This window comes from Colobus angolensis, unplaced genomic scaffold, assembly GCF_000951035.1.
Source record: "Colobus angolensis palliatus isolate OR3802 unplaced genomic scaffold, Cang.pa_1.0 Scaffold3, whole genome shotgun sequence".
Classification (NCBI taxonomy): Eukaryota; Metazoa; Chordata; class Mammalia; order Primates; family Cercopithecidae; genus Colobus; species Colobus angolensis.
In genome coordinates, this window is record NW_012116265.1 from 22,565,962 (window position 1) to 22,586,127 (window position 20,166).

General features: G+C 37.7%; 1 protein-coding gene across 4 annotated transcripts in view; it reads right to left on the reverse strand.

The window, feature by feature from the left end:
• Positions 1 to 20,166, reverse strand: part of SIPA1L1 (signal-induced proliferation-associated 1 like 1) — a 221,344-nt gene that overhangs the window by 69,101 nt on the left and 132,077 nt on the right. For all 4 annotated transcript variants that reach the window (XM_011949634.1, XM_011949633.1, XM_011949635.1 and 1 more), the window contains 3 exons: positions 15,907 to 16,081; positions 7,997 to 8,100; positions 4,966 to 5,123 (listed from right to left, as the gene is read on the reverse strand). In XM_011949634.1, coding sequence (XP_011805024.1) covers positions 4,966 to 5,123; positions 7,997 to 8,100; positions 15,907 to 16,081 — 437 coding nt within the window. The remainder of the gene's footprint in view (positions 1 to 4,965; positions 5,124 to 7,996; positions 8,101 to 15,906; positions 16,082 to 20,166) is intronic.

The following is a 20,166-nucleotide window of genomic DNA, read 5'->3' on the forward strand; positions in this document are numbered from 1 at the left end:
TAATATATTACTGTTCCTAAAGTAAACATCATCATATAGGAAAAAACATAGTATAGATAGGGTGAGGCACTATCCATGGTTTTGGGCATCCTCTGGGGGTCCTGGAATATATCCCCGACAGATAAGTAGGAACTAATGTATTTGGTTGTTTGCCTCAAAATCAAACGACCCCAGATTGCTATGCTTATTGAATTCGTATCTTTGATGTGAATAGTTTTTCAGCATCTCCTCTATCAATAAACAAATGTTTGTTTCCAGTATATACTCGCTATTAACAGCTCCTTCATCTTTTTTATTTTGTTGCTTCTAATCTTCTCTATCAACTGGGATCAGACAATTAAGGTCACTGCAACAATACAAATAAAACAGTAGAGACTGGAGGGCTCTCTCATCAGTTATGGGATAAGCTTTAGTATGCAGACTTAGTGACTGATTTCTGAGTTCTTGGCTACATGATGACTCACATTAACTGGCCTCTAGAATTAGTCTGAATTAGTCAGTCAGCCTATGTAAGCTTTCTAGTCCCAGGGAGGTATAATACCACATTATTTTGAGATCTCATCTCTAGATCCACTATAGGGATTTTTCTCTCTTTGTTCTGTTATATCCCAGGGTCTAGAGTAGTGTCTAGTACGTATATACTAAAGGTTGGATAAAGAACTAATGAAAAATAAATGGATAATGACAGTCTCCAAATTTATCTTTCTGTGTACAAATTACCTGGCATGGTAACACTGGATAATTTTTCCTAGAATTCTACTTACGTAGTGTTGAATTGATGGCCTAGCATTCTGGGGGCCTCCACTGCCTGGTCATCCTTCCTGCATTAGTAGCCTTTTTATTGTACTTTCCATCCTCCTTCCCATCGCTAGGCTTCTGTCCTTTCCACTGACCACTCCTAGAATGGTTTCTCTTTTTCCCGCTGAATTCCATCCAGTTATGCTTTAACACACACATCAAATCCCATCTTCTCATAAATATCCATATAACTTCAGCCTGTAATGACCCCACATCTCTCTGCACTATTACTGCAGAACACTCTTTCAAGGAAACTTTTCCCCTTTCCACAGTTCAGATACCAGGTAGGTGTAAGTAAATAAATATGAGTGTTCATGGTGGAGAAAGTTGGGACCAAGAGGTTTTAAATGCTAAAAAGCACTTGGGGTACAAAAAATAGAAAGAATGAACATGACCTAGTATTTGCTAGCACAACAGGGTGACTATAGTTAAAAATAACTTAATTGCACATTTAAAAATAACTAAAAGAGTATAACTGGATTGCTTGTAACACAAAGGATAAATGCTTAGGGTGATGGACACCCCATTTACGCTGGTGTGATTATTATGCATTCCATGCCCATATAAAAATATCTCATGTAACCCAAAAATATATACACCTACTATGTACCCACAAAAATAAAAAAAAATGTTTTAAAAGCATTTCAGTTACTCTAGCTGTATCACTTAGGGATAAAAAATTTTTTTTTTTTTTTTGAGACAGAGTCTCGCTCAGTCACCCAGGCTGGAGTGCAGTGGAGCGATCTCGGCTCACTGCAAGCTCCGCCTCCTGGGTTCACGCCATTCTCCTGCCTCAACCTCCCAAGTAGCTGGGGCTACAGGCGCCCGCCGCCACGCCCGGCTAATTTTTTGCACTTTTAGTAGAGATGGGGTTTCACCGTGTTAGCCAGGATGGTCTCGATCTCCTGACCTCATGATTCGCCTGCCTCGGCCTCCCAAAGCGCTGGGATTACAGGCGTGAGCCACCGCGCCCGGCCACTTAGGGATAAAATTAAATTAGATTTAAAGTATAAATCAACTCATGTATAAGTTTTTCCACCAAATCACCCTAATAAAACAGGCCTATAAATTCATATCCCCAGCAGTTTGGGCAGTGGCTGGGGTTTGAGAAAAACTCACAGGTGTAAAAATTCTTTGAAGACTCATGTTTTAACTGAAAATTGATATTTTCCATTCTACCTCATAATAACATTTATTTTCATGAGAAAATAAGCTTGTCCTTATCCCCTCCCCCAACATTAAAGGCTAGAAGAAAGGTGCCCTGTTTATTCTGTGCCTTCAAACACTTCCTGACATCACCCACCACATACCTGAGGAAGTGTGCCTGCCTCTTTTGACAAGGATGGCAAAAAATTATTGATCTTTGAAGTTTACAATAGGCAAAGATCACTACTCTATAATCTCTTGTGATTTCTTACAGTGATGTTACAAACTGATATGTTTTCTTGGATTGATAAACAGGCCAAAATTCACAGCTTCAAAGCTGTGTGTTGGGCCTTCAAACAAGCCTGGTAACTAGGAAATTCCAGACCTGCCCATATGTCTTAAGCAGGGATGTTCAGTACCCCACTCCCCGCAAAGACTCCCAGTGTTACACGATGGGGTTCAAAAGATGGGCTCTCCAGGCAACAGATTAAAAATGAGAGCAAAAATCATAATTTTCAGGGGAGGGATGATAAAAATAAAAAAACAGAGCAGTGAAGAAGGCGAACACACCTCCCTCAGCAGTCTGTTTAGACTCATGTAGTTCATTATGGTGGCCACTGGCCAGCTGTGGCTATTGAGCACTTGAAATGTGGCTAGTGGGAACAAGGAATATCAAATTACATTACATTTTAATTAATATATGATTTAAAAACTGATACTTAATTCCGTTATTTTAAAGATTTTAAAAAGTACATTTGGAAGAATTTGGGTATATTAAATCTACCTTTTCAATTGTAAATTTTATGAAATCTAAATATACATCAAGTATCACCAATGAAAATTTACCATCCTAATTGAGATATGTGGTAAGTCTAAAATGTACTTCAGGTTACAATGACTTAGTCCAAAAAACATGTAAGATGTCACAATAATTGTTAAATGCTGAAATCGCATGTTAATTCATGTTGAAATAATATTTAGATATATTGAGTAAATAAAATGTATAAATGGGTCAAAAACAGTGTCAACATTAATTTCATCTATATCTTGGCACTTTTTAAAAAATCTGGCTATTAGAAAATGTAAAATTATATGTCCCATTGGACGGTACTGATTTAGACAAAGGCTTGAAAAGAAGAAACTCTCGGCCGGGCGCGGTGGCTCAAGCCTGTAATCCCAGCACTTTGGAAGGCCGAGACGGGCGGATCACGAGGTCAGGAGATCGAGACCATCCTGGCTAACACAGTGAAACCCCGTCTCTACTAAAAAAATACAAAAAACTAGCCGGGCGAGGCGGCGGGCGCCTGTAGTCCCAGCTACTCGGGAGGCTGAGGCACGAGAATGGCGTAAACCCGGGAGGCGGAGCTTGCAGTGAGCTGAGATCCGGCCACTGCACTCCAGCGTGGGCGACAGAGCGAGACTCCGTCTCAAAAAAAAAAAAAAAAAAAAGAAAGAAAAGAAGAAACTCTCTTTAAAAGAAACTGCATAGCTACTGCATAGCTTTCCACTCCCCGAACTTTGGAGTGCCCATTCAAAATGGGCTCAACTTCCTACCTGTCAAGTGGTATGAAATCCTTTGCATGAATCGAGTGCACAGCATGTTTTAATTGAGTATTTTCTAAATGCAAATAGTTATCCATCCCAATTATAGTCAATTGTTCTGTGTTTTCATTCTACAACTAACCAGAGCAGCTTTCAGACACTATTTCCTTGATAAGAGGTTTCAGATCTAGGTCTTCATGGTTGGGGTTTCTGCCCCAACCCTAGGAAACTACAGACTTCCCTGGTCTTGGGTGTTCACCTAGGCTCAGCACCTGAGAAGTTCTGGAACAGCCTCTGTGTTGGGAACTCGGGGTGAAAAACCCAGCTTTCCCAGGATGTGAGAGAGGTGGCATAGCAGCATGGTTAAGAGACTGGGCTCTATAATCAAACTGACTGCATTCCTGTCTAATTCTGCTCAACACTAGCCAGCTAACCCAAGGCAAGTGACCTGGCTTAAATTTCATCATCTGAAAATGGAGATAAAAGCAGTATCTACCTGATAGGTTTTAAAGATTAAATGGGATATACATCTAAGATGTCTAGAATAGTGTGGGGCTTGTAAGAAGGGCTCAACCAATGCAGTTATTAGGATATGTGCAAGGATGGCGACAGCCAGCAGGAGACCAACACAACCTCTACTTGTTTTTTTTCTCTAAGCTACACTTACTCTACTCCTAGAATTAATTTGCCTTACCCCTAAAGATAGACAATTGTGGATCTCACCAACTGTCAATCTGCACTGGTCACTTTCTGTGCAGACATTTTAGGGATGGAAAGATATGCTAAATGTCCATATTTTGAAAGGAACTGATGCACATTAAAAACATCTTACAATTACCCTTACACATTCTGGTACTACACCCATATCAAGCTAGCGTCACAGGTCTCTATCCCCTTCAACTCCTAACTCTCCAGTATTCTTACAAAGAAAGGTCTCCACAGATAGAGGCCTGAATTCTGATACTCATGTGACTGCATCAACAAGTGACACTGAAACAATTTCAATAATGCTGAATAAAGTGTAGAAGCGCTTCTAAGCTTGTAGTCAGAGTGCTAATGTGAATCAAGTAAGTCAGAGGCAAGGATTTAGGCTTCTTTAATAACAATGCTTTTCAAAAAATTAACTTCTCTTCCCTATTTATTACAATCCTTCTTCTCTGCTCTTGTCATGCCAAAAGAAAAATATAATTAGCAATATGAGTAATTAGTTGCTTGGTGACCAGATGGTATGGATGAAGGACATCACCTAAGGAGGAGGTGCAAATGGAAACGGCAGGTGTCTAACCAACATGCTTGGGTAATGTCAATGCCACCGAATTACATCATCATGTGAATTCAGCCATCCGCATGCACAGTTTAAAGACAAAAAGAAATAGTAATAGACTTCCCATTGCCACCTCAGAATGCAGAGCTGAATGGGGCCTCTGTGTGATAACCAGCCAACATCCATAGAGCCCCTGCTGTGACACCCATACACACCTATAACAGACACTGTCAGAGCAGGGACTGTGCACCCTAACGATGACAAAAACATGCTGGAAGTGGGATCGGATGTTTTTTGGGCTGAACGGCTGGGCTCCAGGCTCTTGGAAAACAATTGTTACAATATCATTTCCAATGTGCCGCTTCCTCAGGAGCTACAAGAAAAAATAAGCAACCAACATAAATGACAGTAATTTGCTTTCCCCGCCGCCCCAATTCCCTTATATATTAAAACATTCATTACTAATCAGTACATGTTAAGGTAGGTAATCTACACAGGTACTGTCAATGTTTTAGCCTGCCTTATTCCCTCTAAGGAAGAACATGGAAACGAACATTTTGAAATTTGCATAAAAGATACAGCCATTCAAATAGATCTACCCAATATCTGGCATATTATGCCAGGTCCCAACATCTCCAAATCCTCAGTTTCTATAACAACAGTTTTGTTCCATTTTCACATAAGAAAAACACGTGCCATAGGGAAGATTTTTAGAGATGAGAATGGCTGAAATAATTACAATGTAATTTATGTTCTGGTTTAATTGACTTCATTGAAAGAAAATGCGGCTAAGGTGTTTTCCGATATATGTTTTGTGTCACAAGCTGGGCATGTAGAAAAGAATAATATTCCAGAATGTTGCAACAATTAAAAGCAGGTAAATTTCAGGTTTAAACAGCTTCTTTAATTGCAATGAAAGCTGCTTAGGGACACCCTCTGTTTCCCATTCAGTGGGTGCTGGATGGGTGGCTTTCAAACTCAGGCACCCCAGATCATCCCAGGTCAGTGTCTTTCAGCAGTTAATTCAATAGTGTAAAGAAAAATAGAATAAAATTTGTGTTTCTCATACTTATTATTATGGAGGCTTTTAAAAAAGAAAAACAACTAAGTGTGACATTTATATAAACTATCCATTAGACATAAGCTTGTACTTACAAAACTTGTATTTAAAAAAATATTCTCTAGTGACATTAAGGCATACAAATTGTACACCAGTAAAATCAGTGAACTAGTATTGGCTGCCAACTGGGAGAAACAAAGCCTTTTAGATTAGGGTTGAGAATTGGCAGTTAGAATGTTCAGGAAATGTACTTTTAACCTTAGGAATTTGAAAGCATCCCAAATTGTCTTCTAATGCAGCGGTTTATTTCTGAGTTCATTTCTAAATATGATATACAATCAGACGTTATGAAAATAAAGGCTGGTGTGTATTGATTGCTCTATAGAACATACCAATAATTAAAGATTATTAATCTACTCAGGATCTTGGACACACCAAAAACAAATACTATTTATCTACATGTTATGCCATTCCTGCACAGTTTATGTCATTTTCTGCAGTGTCATTCTTTCTTCAAAATATGGCTTGACATATAAAAATAAACGTCTTAATAAAGGACCCAAATAGAAACAAATCCATTTCTCCATCTTATGTTACATATAATGAAAAATAGTATTTATATTAAAAATGCTTGCAAAAGAATTTTTAAAGCTACATTTTTCCTGTTTTTTTTTTTCCAAGCATAAAGTAATCTATATAGAAGGAAATAAATTTTTTGGCTAGAGAGTGAAAATTTCTTGATATGGTGCAGTACCAATTTCTTTCTCATTATGATTTAGGACTGTAACATTTTTGCCTTGATTAGACTCCAAAATTAAATAATTTGGAGAGCTGCCATTTAAATGCCAACTTTCTCTGCCTACCACTTCAACTCATTTAGTTACAAATAATCAATCCAATCTTGTTACTAAATTTTTTACCCTTACAAATCTCATCTTTCTCCTCTAAGTGATCAGGCAGAGTAAGTCTTTATGCTCTCTTTAATGATCATTTTGTTAATGTTCTTAAATTTTTCATCTACTGACTGGTCAGAATAATAAGTTTATTATGCCTTTCTTAGCACGGTGTTTTTCTTTCAAAGAGAGCTAAAATCTGGGATTGGCATAAAACAAATTATCAACGAAGTACAGATCAGGGAGTTTATCTTAAAACAGGTTTACTTCAGATTTATAGCTGATTCATTGCTTTGCTCCCCATTTTTTTTATTACACTGGCAATCATGAAAGGCAAAACTTTGTTACCCAGATTTGTGATTTAATCAAACCTAAAGTGATAAAGCATTAGATTAGATCAGTGTTTGGTTAACTTCTGTAAAAGAGGATGTGATTCATTCTGCAGCTGGCCTGTGCTCTGTTAGCACAACAACTGACAAAAACAAAAATCCATATCCATTTGAAGGTCAGAAGTAAAACTGAACTGCTCAAGTTTGTAAAAGCTTTTAAAAAAGAGTGTGTTAGCTCTCTGGTTTTTACATTTCAACTTGCTATTATTTATTTTAAAATATTTTTAAAAATCAACTACCACACATTCCCTAAAACAATACTGCCAGTTTCCAGTTTGCTCTGTAACAATCTGTCACCTCTTAGTTTCCACATTTTCCTACCTCACTTACACTTTAGTAATTGGGCATTGAGCTGTTAGAACATTTTAAGAGAAGCTCTGTGTATGAGGTGCACATACGCAACTGTTACTTATGTTCCTTGCTATCTCTCAATGAACGTGGTAATGAAGAATATCATTCTGTTGACATTTGACCTTTTTCCAAGTTAGTATTCTGTATCTCCTTTGAAATCTATAATGAAACATCAGAACTTTCCTAGTCTGTGCACTGGCCTCTTGAGATAAAACTTCACCCTCTCATGGATGCTCTTTGCAACCCTGCAGAGTCATGTAATTACCAATGATTTCAACTTGTTCTTTGAATTTCATGAAAACCTCAATCCCCGTGGGTGAAAAGCAAATGATTAATTCACAAAGGCATCCAGCTGGCTGTTAACCTAAAATTTAGGTCTCTTCATTTGTTTTCAGCTCATTTGCTATTCCTTACTTCCACAAAGCATAAAGCTTCCCGCTGCTGTGACAGGTGCAACACTAAATTCTGGTTTAAGATTTTACAAACTTGCCACTTAGGCTTCTAGAGGAAATGAAACAAGGGTGAAAACACAGATAACAGGAGGATCTCTTACCTGTTGCTTGTTGTTGGGTGTGTATGGCAGCATGGTAGAAACATGGAACATAATTTCATAATCTTTGTATGTTGTGTACAGAGAATGGGTTCCAGTGGAGTCAGCTACAGTTAAAAAAATATAATGATGAGATGACTATAACAGGAAAAATAACTTATTTAAGAGAAATATCTCAAAAGAAAAAAAAAAAGAAAGAAAATGATTTAGGATGAAAAGATTCTAGACAAGACAGGTGTTCTTCCTATTTTTTTTCCCTTTTGTACCCGATCCTCTTTGGCAGTCTAGTGAAGCCTATGGATCAGATCCCTTCTCAGAATAATATTTGTAAAAGTATAAAATAAAAAAAGTAAGATTTCAAAAGAAATTATACTGAAGTGCACAGTATCAAATAATTTAAATATGAGTGCACAAGATTTATATAACAAGATTTAGCAGTTGGTCTAGTATCTACTATAATGCTGAAGACATGATGAACACACTCTTGAAATATCTGCAACAACAAATAATATAATATGAAAATATCTGTGCTTTCTATTGGCAATGAAATCACAGGCAAACGAATTACTGTGGTTTACTGCCTATGGCCATAATGAACAGAAATGCTAAATTTCAACTTGGGGTCAGTGAAAATAAAGAAAAAATTATTTCCCATCCAAGTTCACAGACCCCTGAATTCTGTCCACACATCAGGTTAAGAAACATTTTTCTAATACTTCCAATTCAAGCAAGAGACTTGTTCTTAAAAAAAAAGACAATAATTTAACAAGACCATTAACACTGAAGAACAAAGGTGATATAGCAATGTCTAACAATTTTTTTAAGACTTAAGCACGTTGTATTCTTACTTTCCTTAAGAAAAAAAAACCTCTACTGCCTTAATCTTAACAAAGTTTCAGAATCAGTGTTCGTACAAATACTGGAAGCTGCAGAAAAAGTTATTAACTTCCCAACATAAAGGGAATATGTGTTCAGACTCAAAGGACCCGGACTTAGGGGTTGCAAAAGGAACAGAACTACATTCACTGTAAGTAAACTCAACTCTCTATCAACCCATTTTTTTTTTTTTTTTTGAGACAGAGTCTCGCTCTGTTGTCCAGGCTGGAATGCAGGGGCGCGATCTCGGCTCACTGCAGCCTCCATCTCCTGGGTTCAAGTGATTCTCCTGCCTCAGAGTAGCTGGGACTATAGGCGCAGGCCACCATGCCTGGCTAATTTTTGTATTTTTACTAGAGACAGGGTTTCACCATGTTGGCCAGGATGGTCTCAATCTCCTGACCTTGTGATCCACCCACCGTGGCCTCCCAAAGTGCTGGGATTACGGGCGTGAGCCACCATGCCCAGCCTCGACCCTATTTTTTGAGGTCCAAAACACTTGATGGCATTTTAGAGAATGATGCTCTCAGACAAACTCTCTGACATATACCAAAAGGCAACAGTAGTTCTCTCAAAACTTAGTATGCACAGCATCAGCTGTGGAGCTAAATTAAAAGGCAGATTCCCAGGGCCCACCCCCCAAAATACTCCTCAGTGGGTATGGGGCCTCACAGGGGAATCTATTCTTCACAGACACTCCCAGGTAGCTCTAATGCAGTAAAACTCCACTGCCGTCAGGTACTGCTCTAACTACAACTATGGCTTGCAGACAGCTTTCTAAAGATATTCCAGAGCTCTAAGTTTCAAGCTTGAGCTTGATGGAGAATCTAATTTTGAAGCTGACATAAAATGTGAAGGCTTAAAAATAGTCAAAAATAGAACAAAGCAAAGACTACTTTTCAAAAATTGGAAAACTATGTTAACAAGATAAATATCCAAGAAAAATATCTTCTAATTATTAATGACCGTCACCACAAAAAAACTGCGTATTACTACAACAAAGGATTCAACTGAACTATTTAAGGTCTTGAGCATCAATAACTTATCCATTGTCAAGAACCCTTTCTATAAATACGTATAGAATGAATCAGTACATTTTAAAACTTTAAAGTGAATGTGTCACCACTGATGTGTACTCATAACATGCATTTCAAGTCAATTTTAAGCAAAATTAATGAACCAGAAAAAAAAGATTGTCATTGGTATTCATTTATTACATTGTGCTTTGTATGTCTGTCTAGTTCTAAAAGGATTACTGCCAGAGTGGAAAACTGCTGGGGGAGAAAATACTGAAGATCATTTGTTTTTCTACTTCTAGCCCCTTTTCTCTGTCCTCTCCATGTCTCATTTCACACAGTGTATGCTATCTGACCAGCTTTTTTCTGAGGTCTTTTAGATTCATAGAGTTTTGCTGATAATTTTCAACAGTTTGGGAATAGTTTCAGAAGTTTCAGAGATGAAACTAGGGCTAAAATAACGAAACTTTTCTTTCCAAGAAGAAAAGAATTCCAAAATCCTGAAATTACTATGCACATCATAGAGATACTAAACTTTACCAGAAAGAATGCAAAAAGAATGTTTGCTATAAAGAAATAATTAACAGAGTAAACAGACAACTTACAGAGTGGGAGAAAATATTTGCAAGCCATACACCCAACAAAAGACTAATATCCAGAATTTTTAAGAAACTTAAAACAAATCAACAAGAAAAAAACAAATACCCCCATTAAAAAGTGGGTAAAGAACACGAATAGACACGTCTCAAAAGAAGACACACATGCAGCCAATAAACATGAAAAAATGCTCAACATCACTAATCACTGGAGAAACGCACATTAAAACCACAATGAGATACCACCTGATATCAGACAGAATGGCTATCATTCAAAGGTCAAAAAATAACAGATGTTGGCAAGGATTTTGAGAAAAGAAAAAATATATATACACTGTTCGTGGGAATGTAAATTAATACAGCCACTATGGAAAACAGTGTGGAGATTTCTCAAAGAACTAACAATAGAACTACCATTTGACCCAGCAGTCTCACTACTGGGTATCTACTCAAAGGGATTTTATCAAATGGCACCTGCACTAATTTGTTTACTGCAGCACTGTTCACAACAGCAAAGGCATGGAATCAACCTACGTGTCTATCAATGGTAGAATGGATAAAGGAAATCTGGCACATATACATCACGGAATAGTATGCAACCATAAAAAAGAACATCATCATCTCCCTGGTAACAACATAGATACAGCTGGAGGCCACTGTTCTAAGTGAATTAATGCAGAAACAGAAAGTCAAATACTGCATGTTTTCACTTACAAGCAGGAGCTAAATAACGGGTACACATGAACATAAAGATGAAAACAACAGACATTGGGGAGTCCAAAAGTGGGGAGGAAGGTTGAGAGGAGGGGTTGGAAAAAACCCTACTCCACCTCAGAATCTCCGCCTACTGGGTACTATGCTCACTATTTGGGTAACAGATTCACTAGAAGCCCAAACCCCAGCATTGTGCAGTATACCCCTGTAACAAACCTATAAATGTCTTCCTGAATCTGTAGTTTTTTTAAAAACAAGACTGTATACTATATTACTAAGGAATAAAGCATACAATGTTCTTATTATAATATTTTTAGTGACCATGAAACCCTGAAACTATGGAAGTTTTAAGAGAATGACTATCAGGAAAATGAAAAAAAATGATGCTTTTTTATCTGGTTGAAGAGCATACTGAGCAACTCTAAAGGGACAATGTGCTTGGAGAAGAAGGATGAAAGAATGATGCTACTTCATGTTTGTATAGAATTTTAAAACTTAATAAGTAAATTCAGGCATTATATAGGTCACCTTGACAATCACATGATCTGCCCCCAAATCTTTCTTTACAAAAAGTCTTATATCTCTTCTGAGATCCTGAACCTCAACTGCATTTGTAACACTGCTGAAAAATGGAGGAGACAGCAGTCACTAACATTGCAGCAAATTAATGAAGGCAGGGCTTTGAAGGAAAGCTTTTACAGAGGGCTTCTAAGTCTCCTGTTTACTGACTTGACAAACAAACCTCAGTCAGGAAATAATTTCCCTAAATAACCCACATATGCAGCTAAAAATGAGGATGGTCTCCAGCTTTCAAGTAACAAACTGCTTGGTGGGAAGTTTATTGTATTTATTGTAGTGTGAGGGACTGGTAGTTATCTAGGTTATATCATCTGAATAAAGAAACAAAAAAGAAGAAAAATCCCCTACTAAAAATTTCTTCATTGCAGAATTGCTCCAGCCTGTGACATATTTATTTGTAGCTTGCTTGTTTGCTACAAATCCTTCTTTCTGAAATGCAGAGATGGTCTCTGTACAAATAACTGGGAAAAAGAAGAAATATTTCAGGAGTTCATTACTTCTTCCTTCCCTGAGCCTCGTCCTCCTTTACAAAAATACTAAGAAATGAATATGATGATAATGCATGAAGTAGAGCTATTTCATGAACTGGTTTGAGTACTGTTAGTTCAAGGACTTAAGAGGGAGGAAGACATAGGGTAAAGGTCAGTCTTGGGGCTTTGCTGTGTTTCAGTCCACATTTATACTTTCTCTGAACACTTCATTAACCACACTACTGGGATCTGTTCTACTTCCCTAATGCTTGCTAGCTATCTAACCATGGGCATGTTACTTAATCTAAAGAAGCCAATTCTGTAAAGTGGGGATAATTGGTATCTAGCAGGTTTGTAGGAATTAAATGAGACGGCATATATATCAAAAGTATCTGGGACTTCTGCTTCCAGCCATAACAAAGTGCTTGATACAGCACTCACCATGCCATTGTGAATAACTAGAAAAAATGATATAATACCTCAAACAACTATTTGCAGACACTGGACAATAGGCAGCCTTGGGTAGTGATCCTTGAGAAAAAAGAATGCAGAAGATAAGCCCTATGACCCCTGGGTTTTCTACCTTGAGGTACTTGTGGGACAGTGACACAGAGCAGGGTACTGAAGGGGGAAGCCAAGACAGACTAGAGTTCAGGAAGTCTGTGGTGGCTGATATTTGCTAGGCAGAATACCAAAGAGAAAGATATATCAGATGAAAGGTTCAGAAATCTGAATAGTGGTCCCTTTGAGTCTTGAATTGGATAGTAAGCTACATATCCATAAATTCCAAAAGTCAAGCAAAGACAAAATATTTGGGAAAGAACAACTACCAACGAATTTTAAGTCAAATAATTTCACAGTTCACAGTGGGTTGGGAGATATTAGAGTTCTGAGCAGCCACAGTAGACACTTCATTGAATATTCAAGTACTGAGGTGCAAGAAAAGTCATGCCTTAGTAGTAGGGTTAAGTGAGCCAGAGTAAAAGCTACTCTAGTTATGCTTTACCGAAGCTTAAAAATAAGACTCATAAAAATCAAGCTGTTCTGCAACTTCACTGCCTGCCAAAACAAAACAACACTTAGAGAAGATAACAAAAATAAGACACTGAACAATGAAACATTTACAACATCCATTATCTTATCAAAAACAACCAGACATGTGAGGAAGTAAAATATAACCCAAAGCAGAGGAACCCCATTAAAAAAAGAAACCGAAAATCAGAGAGGCGATGAAATTAGCAGATGAACATTTTGAAACAACTCTTATAAATGTGTTTAGGGATGTGAAGGACAGTGTGAACCTAATGAGGTGAGAATAGAAGACATTTAAAAAGATTATCAAATGCAACATTTGGCCCTGAAATACAGTATCTTAAATGGAAATTTCACTGGATGGGATTAACAATGAATTAAGACACCATGGAAGAAAAGAAAAACACAAGGAGCTTTAAGATATATTAATAGAAATTATCCAAACTGAAGCACAGAAGGAAAAAAAAGGTTGGAGGAAAAAAAAAAGAACCAGGGTCTCACTAACCTGTGGTACACTAGTGAGTGACATAACATACGTGTAATTGGAATCTCAGAGAGACGGGAGGTAAGACAGAAAAAATAAAGAAATAATAGCAAATAGTATTTTAATTTGATAAAAACTGCAAATCCATAGATTCAAGTGACATCTACAGTGGGAATGATCTTTGAACATTTGTTCTGAAAAGCACTTTTTCACAAAAAGAATTATATTCAAAGTTTCTTGACACAAAATAAAGTTAGATTAAGTATGGTGAGATTACATCACAGCACATAGAACGAAGTCTTATCTCTAGTAGTGTCATGCCCAGTAGCAGGCAGCTGAGGTGTATAGAGGCTGGCTGTTGCCTATTTTGGTGGTCTGTTATTATTTAATGCAGGTTTGAATGGCATGATGAATGGACTCTAGTTTTTGCCCCTATTCATAAGCTTGGAGTAAAAGAGATGATTTTGCATACTGTCTTCTTTGGGGCTTCAGAGTAGGAATACTTTCCTACTTTTCGTTCATTTTAGGAAATGTGTCATTTTAAAAGGACAGAAAAGGACACTTTTCTGTGAATCCTTCTCAGGAAATACGCCCTGAAAGGTCAGACATGCCTCATAAAGTTGAACTACTTAAAGGAGAGTAGTTCAGTGAAAAAGAATCTTTCCCTGTTGAATGTATTATATAATTCCAAAACTACAGTAAGAGGTTGTTGGCTAATCCAGGCTCATCCCCCTCTAGCCTTTGCAGTTGTTGGGATAATTGGGCAAACTGTGCACAAGGTGCTTATTTTGTGTATTCCGCTGCCTTACTACTTCCACTGCCTGCCTTACAGTCATGTTGCTTAACGATACCCTAGCTATACATTTCTGACATCACCCTTCATCACAGATAACACACAATCTTATCAACTGCCAATCTGACCATTCATTTATAGTATCACTGAGCTTATTACACATTCTCTTCCCAGATCCTTTCAATAATTCTTTGTGGTAGTGATAATTTATACAGCACAACAGATGGGGGCAACATAAATGAACTGTACAGGGTGAGTATCAGAATACCTGGATAAAAAGAGTTTAAGGGCATATTGAAATTTAACATCTTTATGCAGTTGCAAGCAGAGTATAGAATGTTAAAATAATATTTAAGCAGCTAGGCTATTTATGGGTTTTCATAGTCTCTCTTGCATGTCGTTTCCAAGTTGGCAACAGCAAAACCATGGCAAGAGGAAATTCTTCCCTGCAGTGGAGTTTATGAATGCTTTTCTGTTTTCATGACTCAACTCCTTATTTAATTTCCTGTACAGAAAATCAGAGAGATTACTATAGACTGAAATACAGATGTGCTAATCCAAAGACCCTCTCAAAGAAAAACAGGTCACAGGTGTCTATGGATGAATTTAAAGATAAAATTTAAAACTGTTTTCACACAGACACATAGCAAAAGTCAAAACACTCTTTGGTTAGTCCCAGCTAACCAAAATAGGCATTTGAGAATGTTAACTATTTTACTGACAACTTGGGGACTGGGCATGGACAACCTTTTAGGTTCATGCACCATAGTTAAACAGACTGTTTCATTATCATGCTTTTAATCAACACATTTTATGAGCTAAACTAATACCAAAGCTAAAAAGTCTATTTTCTCAGAGATTAAGTAGACTGTGAATAATAATAATAGAAACAAACAAAAATCCTAGATATAAAAACAATACAAAGAAACAAAAACAAAGGCTGATTTCATATATAAACATGAAGACTATGAAATGAATTAACGGAAGTCAAAAATTCCAGTCTTACACTCAGATGGTTGTAAGTTTCCGGAGTTTTTAATCACCCTAACATTTGGCTAAATGTAATGAAATTTACACAATGCTATCCAGGAGCAATTCTGCATGATCTGTGTCACTGCCCCACTTCATCCACACACCTCTGACAACACTATTTTTTTAGAGTCTAATTCTAGCTACTTTGGTTATGATCTTCAACTGTTCTGGTGCTACATCCTCCCTCTCTGGCTTTCTCTCCCCCATCACCAGCAGTTTTCTGCAATAAATGGCAATGTTGTTTTACGGATAATTTAGCAGATGCACAATAGCACAACAGGAGGAAAATAAGCCTAGTAGGAGGGTTTAAGTATTTCTTACTTTTGGTATCAAGCTGTGCTCGATACTTCTCAAATCCTTTGAGCCGAACTCGCTCTCCCAATAGTTGGAGGAATTCTTCAAAGGCTGGGCCAGCTGACTCGTTGTTGTACATCTCTTCTTCAGTGCTCTGTCCAGCTTTGCAGTACATGATGCCTACTTTCTGCTGGTAGTTCAGCTGTGAAGGCAGGTAATACAATGCATATAAATATAGGCAGATCCACTCTGTCCCACTCAAATGCTAAAAGGTCCTATAGGGCACATGTCCAAAAAATAGCTAACATCTTTCTTCTCTTGAAATCCTTCTGTGTTTTCCATCTTTGATCCAAAAATAAAGTAGAGCAAGTATCTATAAACTCCATGAATTGAGAAAAGGCCAATAAATGAAAATTTCCTGTATGTAAAGATCATGCATCATTAGAACAGACCTGTTGGTACTATAGGAAATTTCTATTAATCAATTACAAAGTACAAAATGAGGTTATTTTAAAAAATCCTGATAACTAAAGGCAAGTCTTTTTTTATGGTGTCCCCCCTTTTAAAAGGGAGGCCTTTACAAATTTAAAAGCAGAGGTCTACTTTATAAAACATATTTTAAAATAAACTGTTTTGCACTAAAAGGTCCACTAATATTTTTGCAGTATTTTTTTGTAAAATTAGAAAAGACTTATCTCCCAATACCCTTTTCCCAATATATTAAATTATAAACCTTGCTTATGTCTTTGTGACAGCACTACTACCATCAATACTGCACTTAGAGCAACTTCCCTTTCAAATAGTTTTCTAAAGATGAGTGTCTGCAGAGAAACTTTAAAAGAGGCCTCATAATGGCAAATCAGTTCATGGCAAATATTTCTTCCTCAAATGCAGTTAAAATGAAGGATTAAGAGATTTACATATAACATTAATCAAAACATTTATTCATCATTGAAAAGTCCTGTCATTTTGCAAACAAATTTTAAGGTGTTACTCATCATTTAACAAGCAATGAGTTTTCAACATAAAAATGTATACTTTGGGCTGGGCACAGTGGCTAATGCCTGTAATCTCAGCACTTTGGGAGGCTGAGGGGGGCAGATCACTTGAACCTAGGAGTTCAAGACAAGCCTGGGCAACATGACAAAATCCTGTCTCCACAAAATATACAAAAAATAACCAGGTGTGGTGGTGCACACTTGTAGTCCCAGCTACTTGGGAGGCTGAGATGGGAGGATCATTTGAGTCTGGGAGATTGATGCTGCAGTGAGTCATGACTGTGCCACACACTCCAGGATGGACAACAGAGCAAAACTGTCTCCAAAAAAAAAAAAATTGGACCTTGATTTCTCCAATGACATTGGGACAATTCTTATCACTTTATCCTATTTCCAGAGTGTCATTACAACCACCACATCAGTAAGGTTTTATCTAATAAAAGGGGGAAGAGAAGAGGTGAAATTTTAATAGCTAACATTTATTGAATATCTACCATATGCCAAGCACTATGTGCAGTGTTTAACATACATTAAATTCTTACTCTCACAATAGCCCACAAGGCAAATATTACCCCTGTTTGACAGATGAGCTAAGAGATCAGAGAATGGAAGACAGAGGAACTAGTACAGTAGGGAGAGACACAAGATAACGAACTGTCAGTTCTGTGACTCAGCTCCACTAACTATCACCAGGACTCAACCAGGTTTGTCTTGCTCTATTTCTACCACTGCAACATATGTCTACAACTTCTTATTTGCAATTCTGAAGTTTAAAGGTAGAAACCAAATTTAGGCAAACACATTTGGCAGCAAAACTTGATATGGGGCTGACACTAGTACTTTTAATTTATTCATCTTTGTGTGAATATTCGTATTTCCCCTGCATAACTGATTGTGGGATACTGCCCCAGATCTCATTGGGACTATGACTATATGGGTCATACATTTTATTATCCCTCTAAAATCTGAAAATTCCTGAATTCTAAAACACAGCCAGCCCTGCCACTTTATATTAAGGGACTATGAACCTTAACTACCATTTTCAGCTTTCCAAGCCAAATGGTTCACATCGTGATAACAAAAAAATGTCATAGGGGAAAAAACAAATGAACAAACAAACAAAACCTTTGCTTGCTTTGTCTCCCTCCCCTGCACCTTGCTTAGCTGAGAAGAAAGCTCAACAGCCTTTGCATTGTGCATAGACAGGAGAGTTCCTGGAGTTCCATGATCCTATCGACCTGACTCTATTTTACCTGCACTGGTGGGAGGAAGGTAAGGTTCCAAGTCTGAAACTTGTAAATAACTGGATATACGAATACTGGATTATATATATATATATATTTTTGAGATGGAGTTTTGCTTCGCTCTTGTTGACCAGGCGGGACTGCAATGGCACGATCTTGGCTCACTGCAACCTCCGCCTCAAGTTCAAGAGATTCTCCCTCCTCAGCCTCCCAAGTAGATGGGATTACAGGCATGCACCACCAGCCCTGGCTAATTTTTGTATTTTTAGTAGAGATGAGGTTTCACCATGTTGGTCAGGCTGGTCTCGAACTCCTGACCTCAGGTGATCCACCTGCCTCGGCCTCCCAAAGTGCTGGGATTAAAGGCATGAGCCACTGTGCCTGGCCTGGAATATTTTTAAAATAGCATACAACCTGACCTACTGCTACCTTGATTATGAACAGGAACACATTCGGGACTTAGTTCATTTTTGTATAGCACACATAAGAAAAAAAATCAGGGTAAAACTTGCTGCACACTACTGACATTTAACCCCTTTCTCATCTGGCCTGCTTCTAGTGGCTGAATGTGGCTAATGCTTAGAGGGAAATGCTCCCACAGGTAGAGGTTTCATCTTGGCTTTAGAATTGAGCTAAGTACCCTATTAGGTCTCAACAAATAAAAAGGGAGAGATAGTCTCAATGTCTATTACAAAAGAAGTCCTTAATACAGCCAGATTCCAGGACTGAACATTACCTGACTCTCTGCCTCCAGGGAGAACAAAAAGATCAAGCAATCTGTAGACAGAAAGGGGCTTTAAGTTACATGTTGTCTGGCTATGCCTCCCAGAACAGCCTTTGCTTGCAACAGTGTAAAATAAAAGTCACCCTGACTAATGGAAAGCATTACAGTGACACTGAATTTATGGGTGTCTACTTAAAACTTCTTAGATAGAGGCCTAAGATTTCATTGTGCCACACTCAAAAGGATTCTTTTATTTAAAAAAAAAAAAAAAAGTTACCTGCAGAAAGAAGGTAAGAAAACTTCCCCCAAAGTAGTGGACAAGTAGAATTCAAGGACAGGACAATGTGCCTCCTTTGATTGAATTATATACCCTAGTGAGCTCCACCTGCTGACAGAACAAACTGGTTTTGCCAGTTGTGAAAGGAATGATCCTTTAAGAGGATTAGGAAATTCCTAAGAATGTCGAATTTCCTCTGGTTTGAAACCATGCCAAATGTCACTTGCTGTATCCTCAAAGGTGACAATATGACTGTATCTTGATTTCTACTCCAATTAGATGAAAGGTAGGTAGCATTCTCTGAACTCAGGCTCCTACAGTCCTTAGCAGCCATGCTCCCAGACAGAATGAGATGTTGACAAGGAGAAGTTAAGTAAATGTAATCAGGAACTTTCTAAGAGAAGGAGTACATGGAGTTGTAAAGCCATGATGTGGGGATTTTGGATTGTTTTGAGGTTATATAAAACAGCATTTATTGTCTGAGAAACACACAAACACAAACATACCTACCTGGACTTATGGATCTACAATACAATACTTTAAGGTAATGATCAAAATAAAGTTACGATGACGCCAGAAGCCCTCCTAGGAACAGGCTAGGTTATCCACAGTTGAGCATTTTGCTTTGGATAACCTCTGGGTCATTTAGCAATGGTGCTATAATTCATGTCTGCAGATCAGCTGTTCCTATGGAGCACTGAGGGAAGTGTTGGGCACTCATTAAATGTTTGCACACACAAAAGTGATGGTGGTCAGTCTAACAGGACAAAGGTTATATTTGAGATGAAGGTCTTGAATCTCAACAAAGTAAAGGGGTCTTTCAACACCTACTAAAAGTGATGTGAGCTTCCACAGCTGGGAACCAACAGTACATACATTTGCTCTTCCTCTCATAAAGTAGGCATTTTAACACAGAGTTAAAAACAGACACTGCAATCTGACTTAAACAGCCATAACTTCCTGGAAAGATGGACGATAAAGTCACAGTCCTGTACCAGAAGAAAGAGATGTGAATAATCAAGTTCTCAGAGTCTTCTTCAGAAG